This window comes from Psittacula echo (assembly GCF_963264785.1).
Source record: "Psittacula echo genome assembly, chromosome: 13".
NCBI classification, from domain to species: Eukaryota; Metazoa; Chordata; class Aves; order Psittaciformes; family Psittacidae; genus Psittacula; species Psittacula echo.
This window is the reverse complement of record NC_137749.1, coordinates 7,773,483-7,796,353: the sequence shown is the minus strand read 5'-3', so window position 1 is coordinate 7,796,353 and position 22,871 is coordinate 7,773,483. Positions and strand designations below refer to the sequence as shown.

General features: G+C 42.0%; 1 protein-coding gene across 4 annotated transcripts; it reads right to left on the bottom strand.

Moving 5' to 3' along the window:
* Positions 1–1,618: 1,618 nt before the first annotated feature.
* On the bottom strand, positions 1,619–22,125 carry ANKLE2 (ankyrin repeat and LEM domain containing 2). Of its 4 annotated transcripts, none has more exons than XR_013957918.1 (14): positions 21,725–22,024; positions 17,271–17,756; positions 16,067–16,258; positions 14,641–14,834; positions 13,465–13,653; positions 13,055–13,177; positions 12,606–12,672; positions 11,764–11,945; positions 10,681–10,787; positions 9,615–9,808; positions 7,460–8,174; positions 6,748–6,879; positions 4,617–4,939; positions 1,619–4,298 (listed from the first exon to the last, which is right to left on the bottom strand). XR_013957918.1 is itself a non-coding variant. In XM_080628398.1 (13 exons), the coding sequence occupies exons 2-13, from the start codon at positions 17,743–17,745 to the stop codon at positions 4,702–4,704; spliced, it is 2,808 nt and encodes a 935-aa protein (XP_080484524.1). In that variant the 5' UTR covers positions 17,746–17,756; positions 22,039–22,125; the 3' UTR covers positions 1,619–4,701. The 4 variants fall into 4 exon arrangements, 2 of the variants coding, with proteins under 2 accessions (XP_080484524.1, XP_080484525.1); XR_013957919.1 differs by having other exon boundaries at positions 1,619–3,668; XM_080628398.1 differs by lacking the exon at positions 21,725–22,024 and adding an exon at positions 22,039–22,125 and having other exon boundaries at positions 1,619–4,939.
* Between the last annotated feature and the right edge of the window lie 746 nt (positions 22,126–22,871).

The following is a 22,871-nucleotide window of genomic DNA, read 5'->3' as shown; positions in this document are numbered from 1 at the left end:
CTTGCTCCTGTGGGTATTTTTCCTTGTGCAGGAAAGCAGTGGGTGTGGGAACTGGGAAGGATCAGCCTTGTATTACTGCAGCTGAAACTGAAGGTGAACCAGCTTGTTTCAGCTCCTGCAGGAGAGGTGACAAACAGGGTATTCTGCTGTTCAAAGGGATAAGGCATCAGGTTTTGTAAGTGGTTGAGGATGTATGTTTGTTGTGTCATTGTTCCCCTCTGCCCCCAACAAGCTCGTATAAAACTGTGCCTGGAGGTTGCAAGCATAAAGCAAAGAGGGTAAAAACCTATTATTTGCCTCAGACCCGTGGTGCTAGAATTAACTGCTGCTTAAATTAAGTATTCCTGCATCCTCAGGAAGTACTTCAGCTATTCTGAACAATGTCTTTCGATTTCATAAAGCCTTTAACTAAAACGTGGTCTGTACAAGGATGTAGGGGTGAGTCTATAGCAGTGAGACGGAAGGAAAGGAAAGCAGCAACTTTCTGAAAGTGCTTCTGGTACTGACACATTTTTTTAGTGCTTTCACCCATTGATTGGCGTTTGTCGATCCCTTGCTTTCAGAATAGAGACATCCCACCACTGAGGTCACGTGGTGATAGCTCAGGGCAGAGGTTCAGCAGTACTGCAGCAAACTGCTGGTGCCAGAATAGTGACTAGCTGTGGGGTGGCTTGTCTAGGCCACGTATGTCATGCAGACAGAATGCTCCAAGTGGCTCCTTCGTTCTGACCCTGCTGGGCTTGTTCTGGGGAATGTGCGCAGGTGGCTGAGAACTGGGTTTTGGTTTTGAGGGGGACTCAGACAGGTTTCAGCTTGAGAATGTTCGTTGGGCACCTGAAGCAGTGCAGTAATTTGTCTCACTTCGCAATACCTGGAATGTCAAATTTCACCATATGCGTAGTCTGCCTTGGTGCCAGCGCACACGCTACAGGACAGCAAACCCAAGTAACTTGTTTGACAGGTTCTCTTGTCACAAAGAATGTTGAGACCCTACATTTGCTCCTGTCAGAGCTGTATGACGCATCATCCCAGCACAACCTAGCAAGATGTGGTTTAATGGCTTGTTTGATCCGGTAGTACAAGTTCAAAGAAATGGGGGCTAGTAGGGAACAAAGCATGACAGTTGTGTAATGCAAGTTGTGGGGGCAAGAGGAAACCATCATGACGTGTCTCTCATTGATGCAATGAGAATAATTTATCAGTTTTTGTCTATTAACTTTTTAAAAGTTTTGAATAAAATAACTGGTCTGTCGTTCTTGTCTGTTCAGTTGAAGCTGTGTGACTGTAAACTGGGTAGAAACTGCATGGCTGGAGTGCTTCACAGGCACTTGTGCTCCTGCCAAGGGAGCAGCCTTTGCATCCCACATTGCCTGAGGGAACAACATTAATTACCAGCTTTGTCCTTTCAACTCCAAATAGCTGAAATGTAGCTTAGCTCTGTGTCATTACCTCTGTTAGAAGTAATGATCATCACCCCCAGAAGCACATGTACAAGCACTGCCATTTACAGAGGGGGCTGCATAGCTGGCATAGCCCTTTGGATTTTGGCACATTGGGAGTGACAGAGCTGAGTCTCTTCCCACTGAGTGGAACAGGAGCAGTGACAAAAACAAGTAAGTGGAATATTCTGTGCAGTTTTATTTGTGTGTGTACACAACCCTTCCCACACCTGCCCTTCTACACCCCAGTAACAGGTTCCTGCAGACAGCCAGAGGCCACCCACCACCTCATTGCACAGGTACAGAAGTCAGTCTCTTCAGTTGCACTTAAAGGCAGGGGAGAGAGGGAAGTATGAAATGTAAAATTCAGAACATAATTTTCACATTATTCTGACTTCCTGTCTCTTAAACAGTTTATTTGAGTTTTCAGTGGCACAATCATATGGTGCTGTGCATGCACCCAAACAACGCATGGAGTTGTGCGGGTACCAAGTAATGACTGCCCATGGTATTAGCCCAGCTGCTTGCGCTGCACCCCACACTAAACACAGCATGATGGGTGTAGCTGCTAATTTCCTAATAGAAAGTGGGTAACTTTTTAATATGACATTTGGCTCGTTAAAAACCAAAACCCACAACTAAGCTTTTGCACCTGTAAAAGTGAACTTTCGGCCAAGAAAACACAACTCACGCACATCAGTCTGATTTAAAGTGTCGCCACAGGCTCTGTGTGGAAGAGCACAATCATGAATAAGCAAATTGCTACATAGATGGCTATTTATTTATTTTAATAGCTGAAGTAGATGTTGTTAGAAAAATGACCTCAGAAGATGCAGTACAACTGGACTAATGCACATTAGGTAAGACAGGTAAAAAAAATACTCTCTTGACCAAACCAGAACAAAATTACAAAGTGAAAGGTGGGAGGGGGTGGTGTCTGCCTACATGTACATACCAGTAATATACATTTAAATAGTACAAAAATCAAAACATAATACAGGTAAAAGGGGAGAAGTACAAGTGTTCATATCCCTCTCTAACCAGCTTGTCAAAAGGGCAACGGCTGGAGAAGGGGCAGGCTGGATGACAGCAGTTGTGGCCCCTCACCCCAGGAATTTGGCTTTAACAGGGGATCAGGCAATTGCCTCATTTCTCCAGAAAAACAAAACAATCATTTCCATTAAATTATTAAAAACAAAATTCACAAAAGCAGTAGGAATTTGTGACCTACAGAAGTTATTTGTGGCCTGTAGAAGTTGTCTGTGACCACAGAGCCTACTGCAGTGAGAAACCAGACTGAAAAGAATCCTGGGGAAAGAGTCAGTTAATGTCCCTGGTAGTGCAGCAGCATATGGCTGTGGGGTAAGAACGACATCCCACACACCCCTCCCACCCTAGTTCCATCTCGGGCATCTCACTGACCAACAGGCAGCTGTGTCAAGTAGATCTTTCTAATGCCCAGCTCATCGGAAATAGCCTTGACCCATTATAAAGAGCTTTTAAAAAATCCTTTAAAGAATAATTTCTAAGATAGGAATGCTCTCCCCCAGTGGAGAGCTGTCGCACCAAATAATCCAACTGAGAGACATTAAAACATGTTCTGTTCACAAAGCCCAGAAGAAAATCTATTTTACGTGCCCATAGTAAGTGGATGCCACTTTTTTTTTTTTTAAACTTCTAAAAGAACAAAAGTGTAATTAAAAAAATATGTTACAAAAGGCACTATTAAGCTTGCAGGAGTGTTAAGTGCAGTTCTTTAGGTCTGTACCAAATCAGTACCCTCCTGCCGGGTGTGCCCTTGTGTCCATGCGGCAGCGTTCGCACCAGCATCGCACCGCCTGAGCTCCAGAATCACATCCTCATGTCCAGCCTCAGCCTTGGGGTGTTTGGGGCTCAGCCCCTCTCTACTGCCCCATTCTGTCTCTTCAGCGCTATCCTTGGCTTACAGCCACCCACCGCCTCCCATCACTTACTGTGTGGCACCAGTGACTCCAAACCTTTCCCCTTTTAACAGCACTGCCTTTGCAGACTTCAGTTTTCTGATCAGATTTAAATTGTAACAATAGGGTTTCTCTTTCTTCTTTACCTTGAGCTGTCAACACTAGAGCTTTCTGTTTCAAGCAACCTTACAACCATTAAGCTTGATGATAACAGATTTTGTCTTCAGTTTCGAAAAGCATTTGTCAGTCTTGGCACCGCACTGTCGCAACAAGTCTGTCTGATAGAAGGCTAAAGAATAAAATTATTGACTGCTGTAACAAAAACTGATCACCACAGCAAACCCAGACATCCTAAGAGCTTAGATTTCAATAAAAATATTTTTAGTCCTTATTCCTATTTCTCTTTACAGTTGGGAAGTAAGTTATGGGCCACTGGCCATCACCCCAAGAGAGCACAAACTAGACCGTTACGGTGTCTTGCTGGTAACTTTGCTGTAATTATTGCTGATGTGCTTTTGTGTAACAGCTATCAAAATCTGCTAATGTTAGAAGCTTCTGTGGGAAAAAAACAGCTAATCTTTATTTATTTTTCTAATCTTCAAGCTAAGATGTAAAGGCATACCAGTGATCTCTAGTACCCTGCTGACAAAGCACTTGGCGTATCACGGTGGTTTTAACAGCTTCAGAATAAGCAAAGACTTTTCTGCATAAAGTTGTGCATAGCTACACCATCTATACAAGTGTGTGTGTGTGTGTGTGTGTGTGTGTGTGTGTGTGTGTCCAGCTGTCTAGACCAAACCCCTGGCTGTGAACACTCACTGTCTGTTCATGCACAGGGTTTCACATCCCTACTCAGCACTGGAACGTTGTCATTTCATTACTCAGGCTTTGCTTCAGGCTCTTCTCTTTGAGCATCCCCCTGCAAGTGGAAGAACATTTTACTTCTTGCCCTCACTCTGCTCTCCTGTGATGTGTGTTCACTGGGGCTGTGCCTCTCCCAGTCCAACCCAGCAGCAGCTCTGCAGCTGAGGGCTGAAGGGTTCATTTCTAGGTGAAGGTTTGGGCACTGCTTCACTGGCAACAAGGGTTAATTCACAGCTACTGGACAACTGCACTGTCACTACTCGCGCATCACCAGTAATCTATCTCCTATATGGCATAAAGACATAGATTCTTCTTTTTTTTTTTAACATACAGTTGTCCTCAATTGAGGAAAAATAAATAGCCAAGTACAAACCTCATGTCACTTTAGTAACATTGTAGTATTTCCTCCACTCTAACAAAGAAAATACAGTTGAAGTCCCAGGAAGATGAGTCATGTTTTAGTGGGCAGGAGGCTCTGAAAAGTAGCGCAGCTTCAGCAGAGCGTGGTTGACACAAGCTGGACTGTAGCGCCCGGGACTCCCGGGATCTGGAGAGAATGAGGCTGCGTTGCTGTATTTTCCCGGACTTCCTGTCACAGGACTATTTCTTCCTGAATTGGGATACACAAAAGCACCTGGAAGGCCAGCAGTGACAGTTTGGGACTTGAATCTTGCCTTCAGTGCTGGACTTGGCCAACTGAAAGAAACAAGAAGTCATTTTGTTAAGAAAACTGCATTAAGGAGAGTAGCATCTTTCTTTACTCAGCATCACTTGTAGAGCTTAGAAATAAGGCACTAGCAGAAACAAATCATAACTGGTCAGGCAGGTCTGAGAAGAAACAGCGCCAGCACAATAGATTACTTGTGGACATGTTGTCTCATCAGTAACAGGTCACCTGCATCAAAAGATGGTGCCTGTGAAGCACGTGGGCAGCTCTAGCCCAATGCCCCCTTAAGAAGAGGACACCCAGGTCAAAGCTGACCTGACCTCAGTAGGTGCCGCAGAGGCTGCTGGGGTTGAGTGTGATTTTCCCATCACCTCTCCAAAAACAATCTGTGTTTGGGTGCCACAGCAGCCACACCATTTTTATATATAGCAAGTGTCAGGTATTTTCTTAACTCAGTGAGCACTAGCATCCACAATTGCACTGAAAGCGGAGCAAAGTATTTCCTTTGTTAAGCTAAACCCCCTTCTCTTTAAAAACCATTCCTCTTCCTCTAAATGTTATCTTAAGCAAGGCAGAATGACCAAAGGTTGATTCTAGCAGCTGTTCTTCCTATGTGAGACAATTTCTTCAGCTGAGCCACTGGGATAAGCTAAAGATATTTTAAAAGGGGTTTTAAAATTAATAAATAAAGCTCAACCCACCCACCCCCAGTGCTGGAAGAGTGAGGCCTGCCCAGGGCGTGCTTCACACCTTTTGAAGGCAGTTTTCTTCTGACAGACCTCCTGCTTTGTTCTGGTTTTTGCAGGCAAAATCCTACACACCTAAACAGAAAGTGATCCAGTGCACCACTGTGCTGCTTTTTTGCAGTGGCAGAGCAAGCCCATGACACTGTCAAATAATTACAGTAATCATTTTTACTTACGCAGTAGAACAGTGATTACATCTAAAAATCCCATGTTCAATTTTGGCTCTTTAGAAGAACACCCTGGACCTTTCAGCCAATAGAATGAGAATGAAAAAAAGCCTGACAATTAGCCTATTTCTTTCAAAAAAAGAATCACAAAAATTGCGAGATGAGAGAATTTGCCTTTGAGAAGTGGTCCAAGGACACCGCATCAACCAATGCCTGTCACAGTAGAAATAAACGTTACCGCAATTACTGAAAGAAGTCACCTACACAAAAATTTTTCCTTTGAGTCCCCAAAAGCAACAGCATTCAAAATAAAACATATGAGCTGTATAACGTCTTCAGGTGTCTCAACAAATGCTTCTATTCTTTGTGTAGCAAAACATGACACGCTTTACAAAAGCTTAACACACACCATTGTTCACACTAACAATTCTTTCAGAGAGGGTAAGGAGAGGTAAAAATAAAAGCTAATAAAAAGATGCCTGCAGATATTAAATTAACATTGCTCTGCACACCCTGAGTGCCTCAGGGCAACACAATCCTCTTGCCTTGCATCCACAACAGGGGTGAATTACCAACTGACATTACAACTACCATTAAGACCAATGAAGGACCCAAGTACTAAGTAATAAATGAGCAAACACAATTGATTTGTCTGTATAGGTGTGATGAAGCTATCTGGAAGCACAGGGTAATGGAAGGAATTTGACTGCAGCACCAAATAAACTTCTCTTATTAACAGACACCAGCCAAAAAGGCTTGGGGATTACTTTCAGAAACACACTAACAGTAAGTATAGTCGAGTATTTTAAACCAGATTTTTGTGAACAAGCTAACAAAATATAAAATATACATATAAAATAGCTGTGAAATTCCAGCTATTCCAGCTGTTCTGCTAAAAACCTTATTTCAACTCATCAGAAATACCTTTGCCTGTCAGATGAAGAGTACGACTGCACTGCATGTTTCCATTTGTAGACTGTTGGGTATTTCTGCGGATCAACCTCTACTGCTTCTATTGCTGCTAAGACATCACTGTCCAGCTTCGAGGGCTGCTCCCTGGAATATAAACAGAACTGGGTGAAAAGGGAACCATGTTATTTGTTCTGGTAATGAAACATCTCAATCCCAAAACGTTTCTTTTTGATATAAGCAGACAAATCACCCATGCTCTCTATAAGCAGAGTTTCTCTGTGAATTTTCCAACAGCCCCCCCCAGTTGACTGTCCATTATTACACAGTAGTCCCATAAAATAAAACTTGAAAATTTAATCTGAGGACATCCCAAGAGATGAGTAAACACTCTGGGAATCCAAGCCAGGCTCATCCTCAAGTCAAAAGTTTGTCAGATGAATGGTAAAGAGCAAAGTTAATGGAAACTGACTTGGAAACAAGTCTCTTCCCCTTCCCTCCTGTTTTAAATACAGTATTCCAGTTGCAAGAGAACCTTATGGCTCTGCACTGGCTTTGAAGCGCTTCAAGATCATTCAAGGCTGACTGCAGCTACTGTTGCTAAGTATCACATCACCTCAGCCTGGCTGCCAGTAGTATTATAAAAAGCATCTTGTTTTGCATACATAATTACCCTAAATACATAAAAACCAAAGGCCAAATAAGTGTTAAAAAAGACAATTCTTACCCAAACAGGAATATCTTAGAATTGTCATTTGTAGGTGAAGTCTTTGAGAGAAATTTCTGGGAAGAAAGTTCTTGACGTTGTGCCTCATTAGCTTGAATTCCAGATTCCCTGGACTGTCTGTCCTTTTCTAGTGGTATTCTGTGCTCTGTCCTTAACTTGGTCTCTCCAGGTTTGCCTGTAACACTCGGCTCAGAAGAACTTGCCAGTGAAACTGCATAGCAGGTCTTATCCAGATAGTCCTTGGATATTCTCATCTGACTTGTTCCTTCAGCCAGAATTCGCTCATTCTGAGTTTTTGCAGTGATTTTATTTGATTCTCTGGGAACCCCTTGTTCTTGGAATGACAGGCTTTCAAATTCCGACATCAAATTGCAAACAGGCGCTACAAGGCATTCTCCATCATGCAAATGCTTTCTGTCACTGATGATCCTTTCACTGGACACAGGATCACAAAATCCATTTTTGCTGGAAGAAGCTGCATTTTCGTAGTGCCTGGGGTGACCTGATGTTTCTATGATGTTCACTGTACGCCCCATGGACAAGATGTCACACTCGGCATCTCCGATGGCATCAATGCTGGGCTCTTTGGACATGAGAGGCTGGCTGATATTCCGTGCTGCATTTTGCCTGTTTTTAATTTCTTCTAAGCTCATGTCATCATCATCATCCAGAAACGCTCCAACAGAAATAGAATTGCAGCACTTTTTACTCCTGCCTGCAAACAATTGTAATAAGAACAACACATAAAAAGACTTTAAACAGAACGCAATCCTTATGCCTTATTCTAATGATTGAAGCCCTCTCTACTTGTATTTATGCAGCAGCATGAACTGAGCTACAAATGTAAAATGACAACATTACAGCTGATTTTTTTTTGCAAATAATCTTTTAGATCCCAGTCACTTGAGAGCTGTATTTCCTACACTCCCTATGTCAGTCATTAACCAGTAACAAAGGATAAAGTCAGGATAAAGCAGAATAGGGTAGGAAAATGTTGCTTAAGTTTTCATCTCTTCCAAAGCACAAAGGCTTATGACTAGTCCATCAACTATCCTTCAGGGTGTCAGGCCAGGTGTATCCCAGTACCAGAGCCCCTCTGAATCTGTAATCCCACGGGGGAGGAGAAGGCAGCACAAAGATTTGGGACCGATGTGCTCCTTCCATGAACACATGGCAAACAGTGGTCTAAGAAGGTATACTCACTTAGAGTATTGTGTACAGTTCTGGTGTCCTCAGCACAAAAAGGATATGAAACTGTTGGAACAAGTCCAGAGGAGGGCCACAAGGATGGTCAGGGGACTGGAGCACCTCCTGTATGAAGACAGGCTGAGAAAGTTGGGGCTGTTCGGCCTGGAGAAGAGAAGGCTGCGTGGAGACCTCAGAGCAGCCTTCCAGTATCTGAAGGGGGCCTACAAGGATGCTGGGGATGGATTATTCATCACGGACTGTAGTGACAGGACAAGGGGTAACGGGTTCAAATTTGAACAGGGGAAGTTTAGATTGGATGTAAGGAAGAAATTCTTTACTGAGAGGGTGGTGAGGCACTGGAATGGGTTGCCCAGGGAGGTTGTGAATGCTCCATCCTCGGCGGTGCCCAAGGCCAGGTTGGATGAGGCCTTAGGTGGCATGGTTTAGTGTGAGGTGTCCCTGCCCATGGCAGGGGGGTTGGAACTACATGATCTTAAGGTCCTTCCCAACCCTAACTATTCTATGATTCTGTAAGGTATAAAAGCTTTCCCAGGTTGTTCACTTGTCTTTCACCCCTAACTGTAAAGAATTATCCTTTTATTTTAAGAAGGTATTTATTCTGTATCTGTAGATTACAAACCTCTGTACTCCAAGATAAATTCCCAAATGCTCTGAGTAAAAACACACTGAAGAGAAAGGCTTTCTTACAGGAATTTCATTTGTGAGCTACAATCAAACACAAGTACTTCACAGGACAGATAAGGAATATCTAATGAGGTCTGCTCCAATTTTCCTATGCTCACAGTGCTGCTAGCTACTTTGTCAATGCTGTAATCAGACTGTTTGCATAACAGATTAATAATAGCAACCACAACAGGTGAGTACTACTTCCCCTGGGCACCAAGCTTTTCTCTCCCTCTCCACCCTAGGTACAGAATGTTGTTTGTAGCATTTGCCCTTTTCTTACCAGAAGGGTGTGGAGTTTTGTATCTATTGCAGGTTTCATTTTCCCCTGTTTCCTGCTGAGCCTTTTCGCTCATTTCCCGATGACTCAGGTACTCTTCTAATTTTCTCAACCCCTCCTGGGAAGACAGATCAACAAAACAGCCCAGAAATTCCCAGTATTCAACCCACGGGAACCCCAGCTCATGAGCTAACTCCCTGCAATAAATAAAATAAAACGAATCATTTGTGAACACATAAATATCAGTTTGACAACAACTTTTCTGAACAAGTTATCAGCTATTAACAGCAGTACAAACGCGCAACGAGACAACACAGTTCTGCTTCAATCAACAGTCTGCAACAGCCACACACATCCTCAGCAAACACAGCATCATCTCATTTTTCTAGAACAGCTTCCAAATGTAACTGTACTATTCTGACAGCACCATAAATACTGCTATTTTTCTGCTGACTTTATGTAGACATCAGATAGAGATGAATCCCCACTGATGCAAGCATAATCTGAATGACATTGCATTCAAAAGCCTTTTCTATTTGGGACTAGGGGGAGGGAGGAGGAAGTGAGGGGTTATTTTAAAGGCAGAAACCTGATTAGCTTTCACCACAGTATATTTTTTCCATGTATTACTGATACAGGTATTTTACCACACATACCACATACCACAACATACCACAACACACAGCTTTTATAAAGCAGCACGTTTGTATCAGGGTCTTTTCACCCTGCTATCTTTTTAACAGTCCCTCCATTTTACAGAAGCAGGCTATGCGTAACTGTAGATCTTCTCACAAATTAGGCAAGTACGTGTTTGAAAAAAGCATTCTATAGATAACCTCAGTAATAGTTAAAATATCTTTCTTTGAAAGCTGAGAAAGCCAGGTCTCATTTTTAGCAATATTGTTTACACAAGAATACAGTAAAAATCCAACCAGCCTATACTTCACACAGTATTTCTGCCAGTCCCTTTTGTCCCAAGATATTGTTCAGTAACAACTGAACTCAGCACAAGTCTTTTGCTTTTAATTGCTCTATTGCTAATTTTTAATACTGATACCCTCTTAGATACCTTCCAACTCTTTCAACACCTCTCTCCAGATCAGATTTCCTGACATTGTGAAAGAAGCCAGCTCTTTCTCGAGGCGGATTCTTCCAAAGCCTGCGAAATTCTTCAGCCTTTAAAAAACAGAAATCATTATAAATCCTACCCCCAGGACATGAAGCTACCTCAGTGCTGGGTGAATGCCTACCCATAGCTTTAGAAGGCCTTTAGCTGTTTGCTCTCTATATGTAAACAACTCAAGTTCTACCACAAGTATTGCTCAGCTCTGGTTATGAAGAGTCTCACATCGAATTTAAAGTGACCCCTCCCAGTATTACTGGTTACTTTGATCTCATCGCTGCTTATTAAAGTAGCAAAGATCATAACGTAGAACCATCTTAAACTGTACAGATACCAAGTCTGCCTGGTTTTAATTCGTGCGCAGCACGAAACAGAATGTCTTCTTTTGTCATGTCACTATAATGGAGTTTCTAGCATGCAAAGTTGGTATTTTCATATGTATATACCTAAATCCACAGACACGTTATAATTATTGTGAGTATACTCTTGTTGTCCATTTTTAAGTTTGAATTTTAACGCCTGTAGTGAATAAAGTTTCAGATGTTTGTAAACTAACAAACTATATGGCAAAAATCATTGACAACCAAGATTTACATTCATACATCAGCAATCAAAACAATGCACTGTTTACACCCCAGGTGAAGTTTTTCATAGCATAATATGAATTTACGTTTCTGTCAGGTGAGCAGAAAATTGACCAACAGCGTATTTAGAAGAAAAAGCATTAAGTATTTTGATAAAACTCCATTCTGAAGAATTCAAGCATCGAACAAAGTCTTCAGTTGTACTTACTCACCCTTTCTAATGCTTGTCATACTTCCAGCACGTTCACATTAAACAAATGACTCTAAGAAACATCTGCAATATATTTAACTGGTATCAAAGTATCCCTCCTGAAAACGAAAAGTTTTGCTTTCTTACTATACAATCAATACTTCTCAAAAACTATCCCAACACCTACTACTTGGTTCCTTATGAATGAAAAGGTTAAAAACCAGGCATTAGTGTCATACGAAGTTCTCTCCTTACCTTTGAGGGACTCATAGGGCCTGCAAAAGCTCTAATGGATAACACTGGATCTTTGGGGCTGCCCATGTATTTAGGAAAGGTTCTCTGGGGGCTGTCATCTATCTGATCAGGTGACCAAGGAGCACCGATTACAGGAGCTGAGGAATTGTCATCTGCTCTCAGGAGTGGTACATAGTATTGGCCTAAAATAAACAATACAAAGCTCTCTCAAGAAGTCTGTGTTACATCAGCCTGCTGCTTCTTCCTAGAGTATCAATACACCATATATTTAACCATCTGAACTGATTGCATTAGCAAAACTACTTGTAATTCAAGCTCCCTGTCTCAATACTTATTGCCCACTTACAGACTGTATTTTAGTACAGGCTCCCTTCTCTCTCAAATACAGCAATACCTGCATCGACGCATGTCTCCCTGCCCTAAGGATCTTCAACGAATTTCACACCCTCCTTTTGCAAATGCCTAAACCTACATGTGACTAAACAATGGAAAGTTCTATGTCAAAGAAATTACACGAGTCCCCAACATGACACAAATCTCTTGCTCTGCAAAGGCCTTTTGTTTGCTTTTAGACTAAACTTCCTGCTTCAGGCTTGCTGAATAAAAGAAGGGCCATGCCTACGTTACAGAGCTCTGAGGATAACCTTGTGATCCATACAGCAAGAGCGCTGCCCATGCAATTTGAAAACCAGAAAGTTTTCTGTTCCTTGTCAGTTTCTCTTTGGTGTTCACAGCACTGTACACTACCACCATTTATGAACACGAATGCTACAGAAAGCAACCAGAAGACAGCAAAGAGCCAGAACACATGCCTGATACAGTATGAAACTCTGCATACAGACCTTTCAAGTACTCTTTTAGTTTTTCTTTCAATTCCGCAGATTTATTCTTGCTTCTTTCACAAACTACCTGTTAATATAATTTTAGTTGTTAGTAAAGCAGAAGACATCAATATCAAAACAACTGAAATGCACATTCTTTTTGAATAGTCACATTACTGGCCTCTATCCATCCCATCCAGGACTTCTAATCCATAATAGAACAAACCACTAAATACAGCCACATCCATAAAAAATTACTGCAAAGGCAGTGAATCATAAAACCTTGAACTTCACCCAAGATACAATCAACATAAACTATTTTTAACGTTCCAAAGACTTACACTCTAATCATGACACCAGTATCTTACAACAAGCCTCTATCTATCTACAGGAGTTAGCAAATGTCTGAACTTGAAAAACATTGATCAGATATAAAATCTCTGGCTTTCTGTGGACAAGGAGAGACTCACTTCTGCTGGAGTTTGATCATATTTGTTCCTTGGATTTTTCACAACAGCTGGGTGCGAGGTAAGCACATTAACAACATCCAAATTCCCAAACTTACAGGCAAAATGCAGTGGAGTATCAAATCCCTGCAGTGAAAGGGGAAAATTCACATGCATCTGTAAACATTATAAAGTCAATCCTACATATTTTACTTTGAGACTGGATAACCAAATAAATGCCATGACTCTTATTATCAGGGCCCTTAATACATCTTTTCCCACCACACTATAGAATAATGATTATTAAGACACACAAAACTCATTAATAGCTCATTTTGCTAGAACTGTCCCCTTCTATTTTCTCCCTTACACATCCTTAACACCTTCCAGTTGTTTCCATAATAATAAGAAACTGTCAAACATTCCAACCTTACCACTTTATCTGGTGTATTAAGGTAAAGATCAACAATATACTGGATGCGATTCTTCAGCATGACATCATTATCATCTGGATACATAAGCCTCATAAATTCAGGATTTTCCAAAGTGTCCAGTAATAACTGGCAGATACCAGGTTGATTCTCCTTGGCAGCAACGTGCATGACATTGTATCGACACCCTTCCTGAAACATAAACCAACCAAACATTAGAATGAACTGAGATCTAAACAGCTTTCTTATGCCCATACATGTACCTGATTTAACAGTGGAAATACAAAGATTCCCACAGTCTTATAGTTAGATTTTTGTTTCTTTATATTTTATTAGGAAAACATGATTACAAACCAGTACATAAACATCCAGAACTGAATAAATTACATGATAAAGACTTATGCATCTTTATACCCACATTATTCTTACAATTAACAACAATATTATTGTACTTAGCTGTAGTATAAGAATACAGTAGTTCTTTAAATCTAGGCAAAAATGTGGCAAAGGAGGTATATTAAGAGATCAAATAATAAAAACAGATAGGAAGTTCAGTTTGTAAAAAGAGCAGGAAAATGGGGGCCGTGTATGTATATATCTAAAATTCAGTTTGCTGTAATCAATTACATACAGAAGCTCAACAACTTCACAAAGCTGGTCTGATGGAAGTCATTTGTTAAAGTAAGGTTGTCAGTGTCTGCTAAATGGCACCTTGTACATGGATTTTAGATGCAGAGCATGGTTTGAAATCTGACGGTGGTGCAAGGTAAGCAGTGCTGTAGGAATACCTGGTTAAAGCCTATGAACCACCTGTTCCTTAAAATCATTCTATTTCAAAAAGACTGGAATTGTTCAGAGAAGATCAATACTACATGAAGACAAGACTGTTCTTTCTTTCCTGGATAAAACTGTTCTTCCCCTGAAGAACTGCACACTCATTTATTTTACTGCAGCTCTTCTGGAGCAAAGCGAACTCTCAGTTGTGATGGGAGACATACACAAGACAGACAACTACCATATTTCTCTCAGCTTCCAGCTATTATCAACAAACACTGAGAAACTTCGCACAAGGTATCTTCAAAGAAGAATAGGAAACAACGTTTCTTCCAGTTCTGCTTGTCAGGCCTCAAGGCTAAATCACTGAACCAGAACTTGCATTTTTTGATTTTAGTTTTTTACCTGTACAACTGTAGGATTGTCTCCTGACCCAATCAGGTAGCGAGGGTTACTCCAAATAAGATCTGAAAATGTTGCCGTATCTCCTTTCTCAACAGCTGTCCGAAGTTTAGCAGTAAGATCTTGAGTACGGGGACTTTTGTAGCTGTTGGCTCTCTCCTTATTAACAGTTTCGGTCTCAGGAGAGCATAAGCCATCTATCAAAACACAAGTAACATGTTTCTAGATACATTCTTTTCAGTGATTGCTATTTTCATAACCAGGCCACAAAACCAAGGTTTTAATCTAGTATTAACTTTGCATCTTTAATGTACAGGAGTAAAAAAAATGAGGTCAATGACAAGACATTAAAAAATACTAGCAGCTAGTAATAGGGAGGGAGGCAGAACATGACAATCATCCTGTAAAACTGTTTCAGATTTAACAGGGACTCATAAATTTCATCATTTACAATTCCCTATCAAAATTCAACAAGAAATAAGAATGTTTTGAATAGCAAAATTATTTTTGCAGTGCTGTGGCTACTGAGTGCTTTCAATCTCACTACCAGGTACACTGGGAAATGCGATCGTGTTCACCATTTTATTTCTGGACTTATAAAGTTACTAAAAAATAAAGTAGTTTTAATATACTAAGCACTTTTATTAGTGTCTCACTAAACCTGAAAATCCTGACGTCCGTGAGTAAAATCAAATCCTACCAAATATAACCACAGACTATTAAGCAACGTATCTATGCAGGCCATTACCAACATGTCAGCTTTACAAGAGGAGCAAGATTTTTTAGTGTAAAATCCATGCAAACCAAAACAATGACAACTGCTTTTAAAAGTACCCAGTTTACTTCATCATAACAAGCCATAGAAACCACACATGCTTTTAAAGCTTTTTAAACCTTATGCTTTTAAACTCAAAAAGCAGTCTTTCCATTGATTCCTTGGCTCTGCTCTACTTCTGCGGCAGTCCTTCAGAAAAGGAATGACAAGCTTCCAACATACTCTGCTGCTTTTTTTATTTCTGCACATAAACTTTGGTGCTCCTTTCTTGGAAAAGCATCAGGTAACTTTAAGGATGACTTCTCCAATGACAGCATCACTTTATACAGAAGTAAAACCAGATTCTGATTTAAAAAATAAAATATGATTCTTATTGCTTGTTTCTAATTTATTTCACAGAAAAAAAAAACAAACATGAAAACGCTCCTCAGACAGTAACTTTATTTAGTGAGTAAGCTCTGGACTTGTGAGCTAACATTTGTACAGCTCATCTTAAATACCACCACTATAAAGGGATTTCAATTCATTAAGATGCATCAGCCTTTGAATTCTCTTCTATTATTAGTATATTGGGTACTAAGTTGTTGCTTCTTCTCTTAAAAAAATAACACTCTGTATTGCATCTACTATTCACAGAAAAACAGCCTCACTTACCTCTGTTAAATGAGCCCATTTTCACTGGAGACGGACATGAAGCGGACTTGCTTGGAGATGGGAAATAATCACAGATTCCCTTAGCAAATTTCTCAGCATCCTCTCTGTTTGAAAAAGCTTTAAAACGGGAACCCTTAATCATCTTAACAGCTTGAAGAGCTTCCTTTTTATCTTCATAAACATGTATTCTCTCTGCAATAAAGTACAATCAAAAGTTATTTCAATAATCTCAGATTTGTTCCTAGAAACAGCTTCGGTCTCAAATTGTTTTCTCTAGCAAATGTAGCATAAGAATCAAAAGTCCTTTTAATTTTCTTCTTGGAAACCAAGTAGAAGAATTTCACACACTCCAGCTAAGACCAGGTAATACATGTACAGTGTTCAGCTGTTCATATCAATCCGTATCCAACCATCTTTTTAAACAGATGGGCTTCAACAAGGAAGTATCTCACATCCACACTGAAAAGCAAACTCAGAGCTTATTCACCCTGCACTGCCTTCCATGTTCTCTTGTTCAGAAAAATCAAGTATGTAAGTGACGCACTGTCACAACTTTAAGACCTCTACACAAAACGTTAGATATTAATCAAATCCTTCCTCCTCTCTTTTTGCATTAACATTAATTTGTAGAAATTAAGAATTCTGAATATACTGTTTATGAGAAAGAATACTATTGTCTCAGAGTAAACAATCCTTTATGCTCTACTGTAACCCTGCCACTACGTAATGTAGCAATTCCTTATTGCAGTATTCATCAATAAAATGTGAAGAAAGACTGATGTTTCTAGATACCATTCGGCATTAACATAGAAATGAATATATGAAATCCGTTAAATCATTTAAGCTTCAACTGACAACAGTATAAATATGGGTTTGTTTATTTGCAGGATTACTTTTTATTCTTGAAAGGAATTAAAGGCACAGAATGGGTATGAAAACAGCAGAAGGAAATTACTTTCTTCATCTGAGCTACACTGAGTAGAGGACTGTCACGTGAATCAACCATTACAGCAGAACACCTGCGATGTCTTGTAACTGTTCCTGTGCCTCAGAAGATCCAATAAATATTACTTATAGAAACAAAAAATAACTCAAGTAATGCTTAAAGCACTAATACAGTGGTGTTCATACCATTCGTAATATAGAAAAAGATTTAGACATCATTGTACAATTATTATTGGAAATAAAATAAATTAATATTTACCATTCCTTGCCAATATGTCATCATAAACAGGACAAACACCATAGAACAGTGGAGGATCTCTGGATGGTATCTGAGTACTAATTTGTGAATCAACACATCCTGCTCCACAGGCTGGAGCTGAACCATTCACATGCATCACATCTTCTTCTGGAGGGTTCAGACCTACACAGTACCCAAAGTCCATCTCTTCAGGAACGCTTCCATGACCATTGTGATTCACTGCTGTGGTTTTCAAAGCCTTCAGTGCTTCTGCCTGGCTGCTATCAGATGGGACATTTCCAGCAGCCTCTCCTGACACAGCAGATCCTTTTTCCCCCTGAGCTCCTTGCTGCTCCAACAATGCCTGAGCCAATTTCTTTTCAAAAATAAACCTGGTGGTTGAGGTAATGGGCCCACATTTCAGTCCTGCTCTGATTATTTCTTGTCTAAGCTCATCAGCACTGAGCTGCTTCAACCGGGCTAATATTGCATCCATTGTTATTTCACCTACAAGAAAAGTGAAAGAGAAAGGAGATGAACTATAAAGAACATCACAACTGTTTTTCCTGCTATTTAAATGCTGTATTAAAGCCAAGGATAAAAGTGCCTCATAACAATTTATCTGATCTAAAGAGATTATTGCATTTGCAGGGTAGACAAAATATTTTCCAACTCAACACATTTAAACCATTTTTAAGCTACTGGACTTACCCCAAAAGTTTACTTCCCTCTCTCACAACCACTTGAAAGAGCATTTACAGTGTACATTTTATTCTTGTCTGTTCTTTTCAAATTTCTTTTGGAGTGAAAATTCAAGGTAGAATATTTATACAATTTATGACAGACTGGGAAACATTTGATTCCTGCCAAGGAAGGTGCAATATGTGTGTGTCATGGAATACAAGAACAGGGTAGGTAGCGAGCCCCAGTAAGAGACTCTGGTTAGGCAGCACCCACAGCTAAAAGCCCAACTCCATTTCTATTATTTCCATATGAATTTCTAGCTGACAACAGTATACAGCACAAGATATGATGCAGCAACCTCTGCATGCTCTCTACCTCTGGCCATGATGCAAGTCTGGAACTATTTACAAGATGCTGTTTCCCAGCCCTGGTTTTCAGAAGAAAACCAAGAAATGAGAACTGCTGACCTTTTTGGATTTCCCTCTCCAACAAAGAGCAAGAGCTGGAAGAATTTGCCCATTTCCAAAGGAAAATCCTTCTATCTGACACTACAAATCCCCCAGCTCAGTTCCCCCAATATAATGTACACGTAGCTTCTGCATAGTCAGCAAGAAGATACTAAAACCAACATGATGCCATTATAAATTTCTTACTATGAAAAACACAACTGAAAAACAGGGTTTGGGCACCTCAGGAACATAGGAAGCTTTCAAGTTATTTCATCAGATACTGCATCTGCATATCTCCACAAAGGCTGTGACTTTTTCTGGCTGTACACTAGTTAGGAAGGACAGCTTTTAGACAGAAATGATTAGGCTGCTGTATTCCTTCAGCTTGCTTTCACTCCATCCTTAAATTGGCCCTTCCTTTGCCACCTAGCCATTTCATGGGTGGTACTGGTTTGAAGATGTGCATGACACTTTTAGTACTTTATTTTCAATTCCAGGTTTCATCCTCAGTTTATGAAATTTAAGACTACTGAAACACATATCTGCAGCTTTTCCACTTGACTTATTTCTATTTTTAAGTCATGCTATATTTGGAGTAATACAACTCCTAATCTTACTCCACTAGAGAAAAAGCGATCTCCCAGGTATGAAGTCAGTATCAACTGCAATTTTAAGCTAAATCTCCTCAAAAGAGCATTTGTGGATGCATATGGCGATATGAGAAACACTCATAATTTGTGAGCTCTCCGGCTTTATGAACAGGGTGCACAAGCAGTCCTTAACATGAACTAGAACATCCACTCCAACAGGCAGGAACCTTTTGTCTGGGAAAATAATGTGAAGCTTTAACAGTGGTGAACCCTAAAATAGCAGGGATGCAGCACCCGAAATACCGGCTCCTACCAAGTCAATTATTAGTTCTGTCAAAGTGTACAAATTAAGAAATAATTCCAAAATTGCACCTTTATCACAGACTCGCAGTACAAACTCCTTTATTTTCCCATATGTATTTCCAAAAGGAGCATCACAAAACACACCAATAAAGACAGCCATGGCAATTTTGCTTTGTAAATCACCCAAGGATTAAACTAGTAAAAACCCACACTTTTCAGGTATTAAAAAAACCCCAACAAACCCAAAGGCACAGAGCAGTTCTTGTAACTTTCAGTCAATACTCAATAGAGTCAAGTAAAATCTTCACTGGAATCTGACTGCAAAACTATTACGTTTCTAATACTAAGAAATACTACAGAAAATACGTTAATGCCAAACTTTAGGCAGGTTTTCAGATATCATTACAACTTGACTGTGCTGTGAGCCTGAGTGTTGTTTTCCTGGAGGGACATTTCCTTTGGGAGTTCTCTTTATTTTCTGAATGTCCAATTTTAAAACCTTGTGGTCAGAAAACATTCCTCAGCCACTGAACACGTCACAAATATTAACTGGGACCTCACTGAAACAATGGGAAATTAAAGTATTTCAGCTCTAAAATAACAAACAACTGTGGCAGACCCATAGCTGCTGCTGAGCTACCTCCCCAAAGTATTCTAGTTCCCTTATGATTCCTGAGCCTCCAAGCAACCTCAGAATTATCTGACTTGCCCACTGTAAAGCCAGATACGAAAGATCTTCTCACTTATTTTTTGTTCTTAATCCTCTATTTTTTACTTTTTTAAAATAAATGTGGTGCCATTATGCTTTAATCAAGAGATAAAATATAACCCTAAGGTCAATTGCTATGATAAGGATTTTGAGACTCTCTAACTGGAAAAAGACAGTAAAGATGAAAACTCAAGAGGCCAGAAAAATTACTGGAGAAACAACTCAAACATTTAAAACAGAGTCAGCATAACATAATGCCTTAAAGAATTAACTCAGAAATGCTCTACTTTTAAGGTTCAGAACCAGCACAATCAACCTGCAGAAAAGCAGACCCTCACATATGTGTAATTCATGCACATGGGGTATGCAGGCACAGGCATAATCTTTCCTCTTGGCTTATGGTTAACTAAATGTCAGGAAGGAATGATCTCTCTGGTGTCTTATGTTTTGATAGAACTTAGCACCTACGATTTTCTTCCTCATCCATGTAAGAAAGTATTCTAGGTATGAAAAAGCATTTATTTCATGCACCCATGACAACTCAGGCACAACTAAATCAACAAGGGAAATGACAAAGCAGATGAACAGTGAAGAAATCAATCTTTGGTTTAAGATCTCCTGTCAGCACAAAGAGTTCTCTACAATAAGCTTTTAACCACATCACCTATTCTGATCTGTCCAAAACAAACGGTGTGACTTGCAACCTCAGAAATACGCAACTGCCTATGACAATTCTTCAATCATTTGCTTTTATAACTTGCAAGTGCAAAAGGTGATTATTTAAACCTTAAAATGCATTTCATGTAACTTTAAATGATCCAGAGTACAGCCAGCATTGATTCCGCTGCCTTTTCTACTTCAGCACACAAGTTACCTTTAGTAGCTTTACAAATACTAGTAACTACTGCAACAACAACCACATGTTCAAACCTTCTTCCAAACCAAACAAAATCTGGAAGAATGGGTAACAAATGTATTCCACTTGTCTGACTCCATCAGGTATGAAACAGCAGAATGCTTCCCCAAAAAAATTTCCCCAAGTGAGGATGAACGATTGACATTTAAGGTGGCAATATCGTTTTATTTCACCACTTATTAAATCCTGCAATAAACGAGCAACGTAAGAAAACAAGGTGGCTTTTTCTTTCTGAGACAGGAATTACACGAGACACAGAGCCTGTCCCTGGCTGTATTTATACTGCTAGGATCTGCACACGGCAGAATAATTGTGACTGTGCAGTCGGGTACTTGTCTGTGGTGCCTGTCGTGAATTAACCAACAGTTAAGGGCTACGTGGCAGAAGAACTGCAAAACAAACTTGGAATAAACTACGGGAAAGTCACAACCAGAAGGGGATGGGGGAAACGGCGGACGGGGGGGTCCGGACGACTTCTCAGGAGCGAAAAACGAACACCTATTTCTATCCCCAGCAAGGGACGGCAAGCTCGGCGAGGGAGACGGTTTGGGAGCAGCGCGCAAGAGCAGGAACCGGGAGGAGGGTGGTGCGGGCAGACCCCGTCGCCGTGAGGCGAGCGGAGACGCGAACGGGATCGGATCGCGACAAAGAGGGAGCGGGCGGCGGGGCCGCGCCAGCAGTCGGGCGCCGTGAGCTCCGCCCGCGGGAAAGGCCCGTCGAGGCCGAGCGGCCGCAGGCCTGCCCGGGCGGTGCCCGCGACCCCGCCGGCTCCCCGCGGAGCGAGAGGCAGCACCACCCCCCGCCGAGCTCCCTGAGTCTCTCACCTGGGCGGCTCCCACTGCAGCGCCGGCTCCGCGCAGAGAGCGGCGCCGCGGAGGAGAGGGGGACCGTGGAGGAGATGGCCGCCGCCGGCGCCCCGCGGCCGCCCGGCCTCCTCTCCAGCAGCCGCAGCAGCCGCAACAGCAAGCCCACGGCACCGATGACCGCGCAAGCGGCCAAGAGCTCCCAGCACGGCCAGCGGCCCCAGCCGGTTCCCCACAGGGAACCCCAGCCCGCGGCGGCCCCAACCCACCGCTCCATGCCCCGGCCCGCGCCCCGCCGCACGCAGACACCGCCCGCAGCCCGTCGGGGACGGTACCTCAGCGGCCTCCCGGCTTCCGCCTCTCCTTGCTGCGCCCCGCCCCGCTAGACGCCGGCCCGCCCTGCCCGCTGCCTGACAGACAGGGCTCCGGCTGCCCGCCGTGCCGCGGGGCCTGACGGGAAGGCGGCGCCTCAAGCCGGAGTCGCGGCCTGGCTGATAGTGGTGGAGAGTGCCCGCCGCGGAGAAGCGGGCCTTACTTTCGGGGAACGGGGTGACCCACGGCCCCGCCATCGCATCGGCTGCCACGGGCCCTGCGGCCTTGGGCGGCACTGCAGCTGTCTGCTAGCGGGGCCGCCGCCTCACGACTTACGGTTAAAACGGGCGCGTTTTCTTCTCCCGGTCGTTCCCGGATGTCAGGTGTCGAGGGCCGTAAGGGGCGGGGGAAGCTGCTGTGGGGCTGGTGCTATCCGGCGGGGAAGGCAGCGAGGGAGAAGCCCCAGGAACCTGCGGTCATCGAACCGTTGGTTGCTCAGCAGAGCGCAGGATGGAGCTGCGCACCGCGGCAGCGCGGGGGCCGGTTTTCAAAGATCTAGGACTACACTTAGTCATCATTCCTTCGGCTAGGGATGCAGCTTGCTGCTTCCAGGAGCCTTGGTGTGAGGGGACACACAGGTTGAAAATCCCGTTGAAAAAGGAAAGCTCAGTCTAACCATTAGCCTCACAATGCTGCAGTACACTTGGAGAAGGGGGCAGAGGTGGAAAACGATGAAGAAGGAAAGGACAGAAAGGAAACGAGTCCCTCCACAGACCTAAACTAGTCAGCCTGTTAGTGATATTATACCTACCTTATGGGTACAGCTACTTGTACAATAAGATGTAGCCCAGTTAAA

Bases quoted from the DNA above. Each gene is read 5' to 3' on its own strand.
- ANKLE2 (XM_080628399.1), bottom strand. From the start codon at position 21,980: ATGGAGCGGTGGGTTGGGGCCGCCGCGGGCTGGGGTTCCCTGTGGGGA. The intron at 16,259-17,270 runs GTAAATATTAAT...ACTTTATTGCAG, and splicing joins TGACATATTGGCAAGGAATG to AGAGAATACATGTTTATGAA. The intron at 8,175-9,614 runs GTAAGAAAAGGG...AATTGTTTGCAG, and splicing joins CAAAACTCCACACCCTTCTG to GCAGGAGTAAAAAGTGCTGC.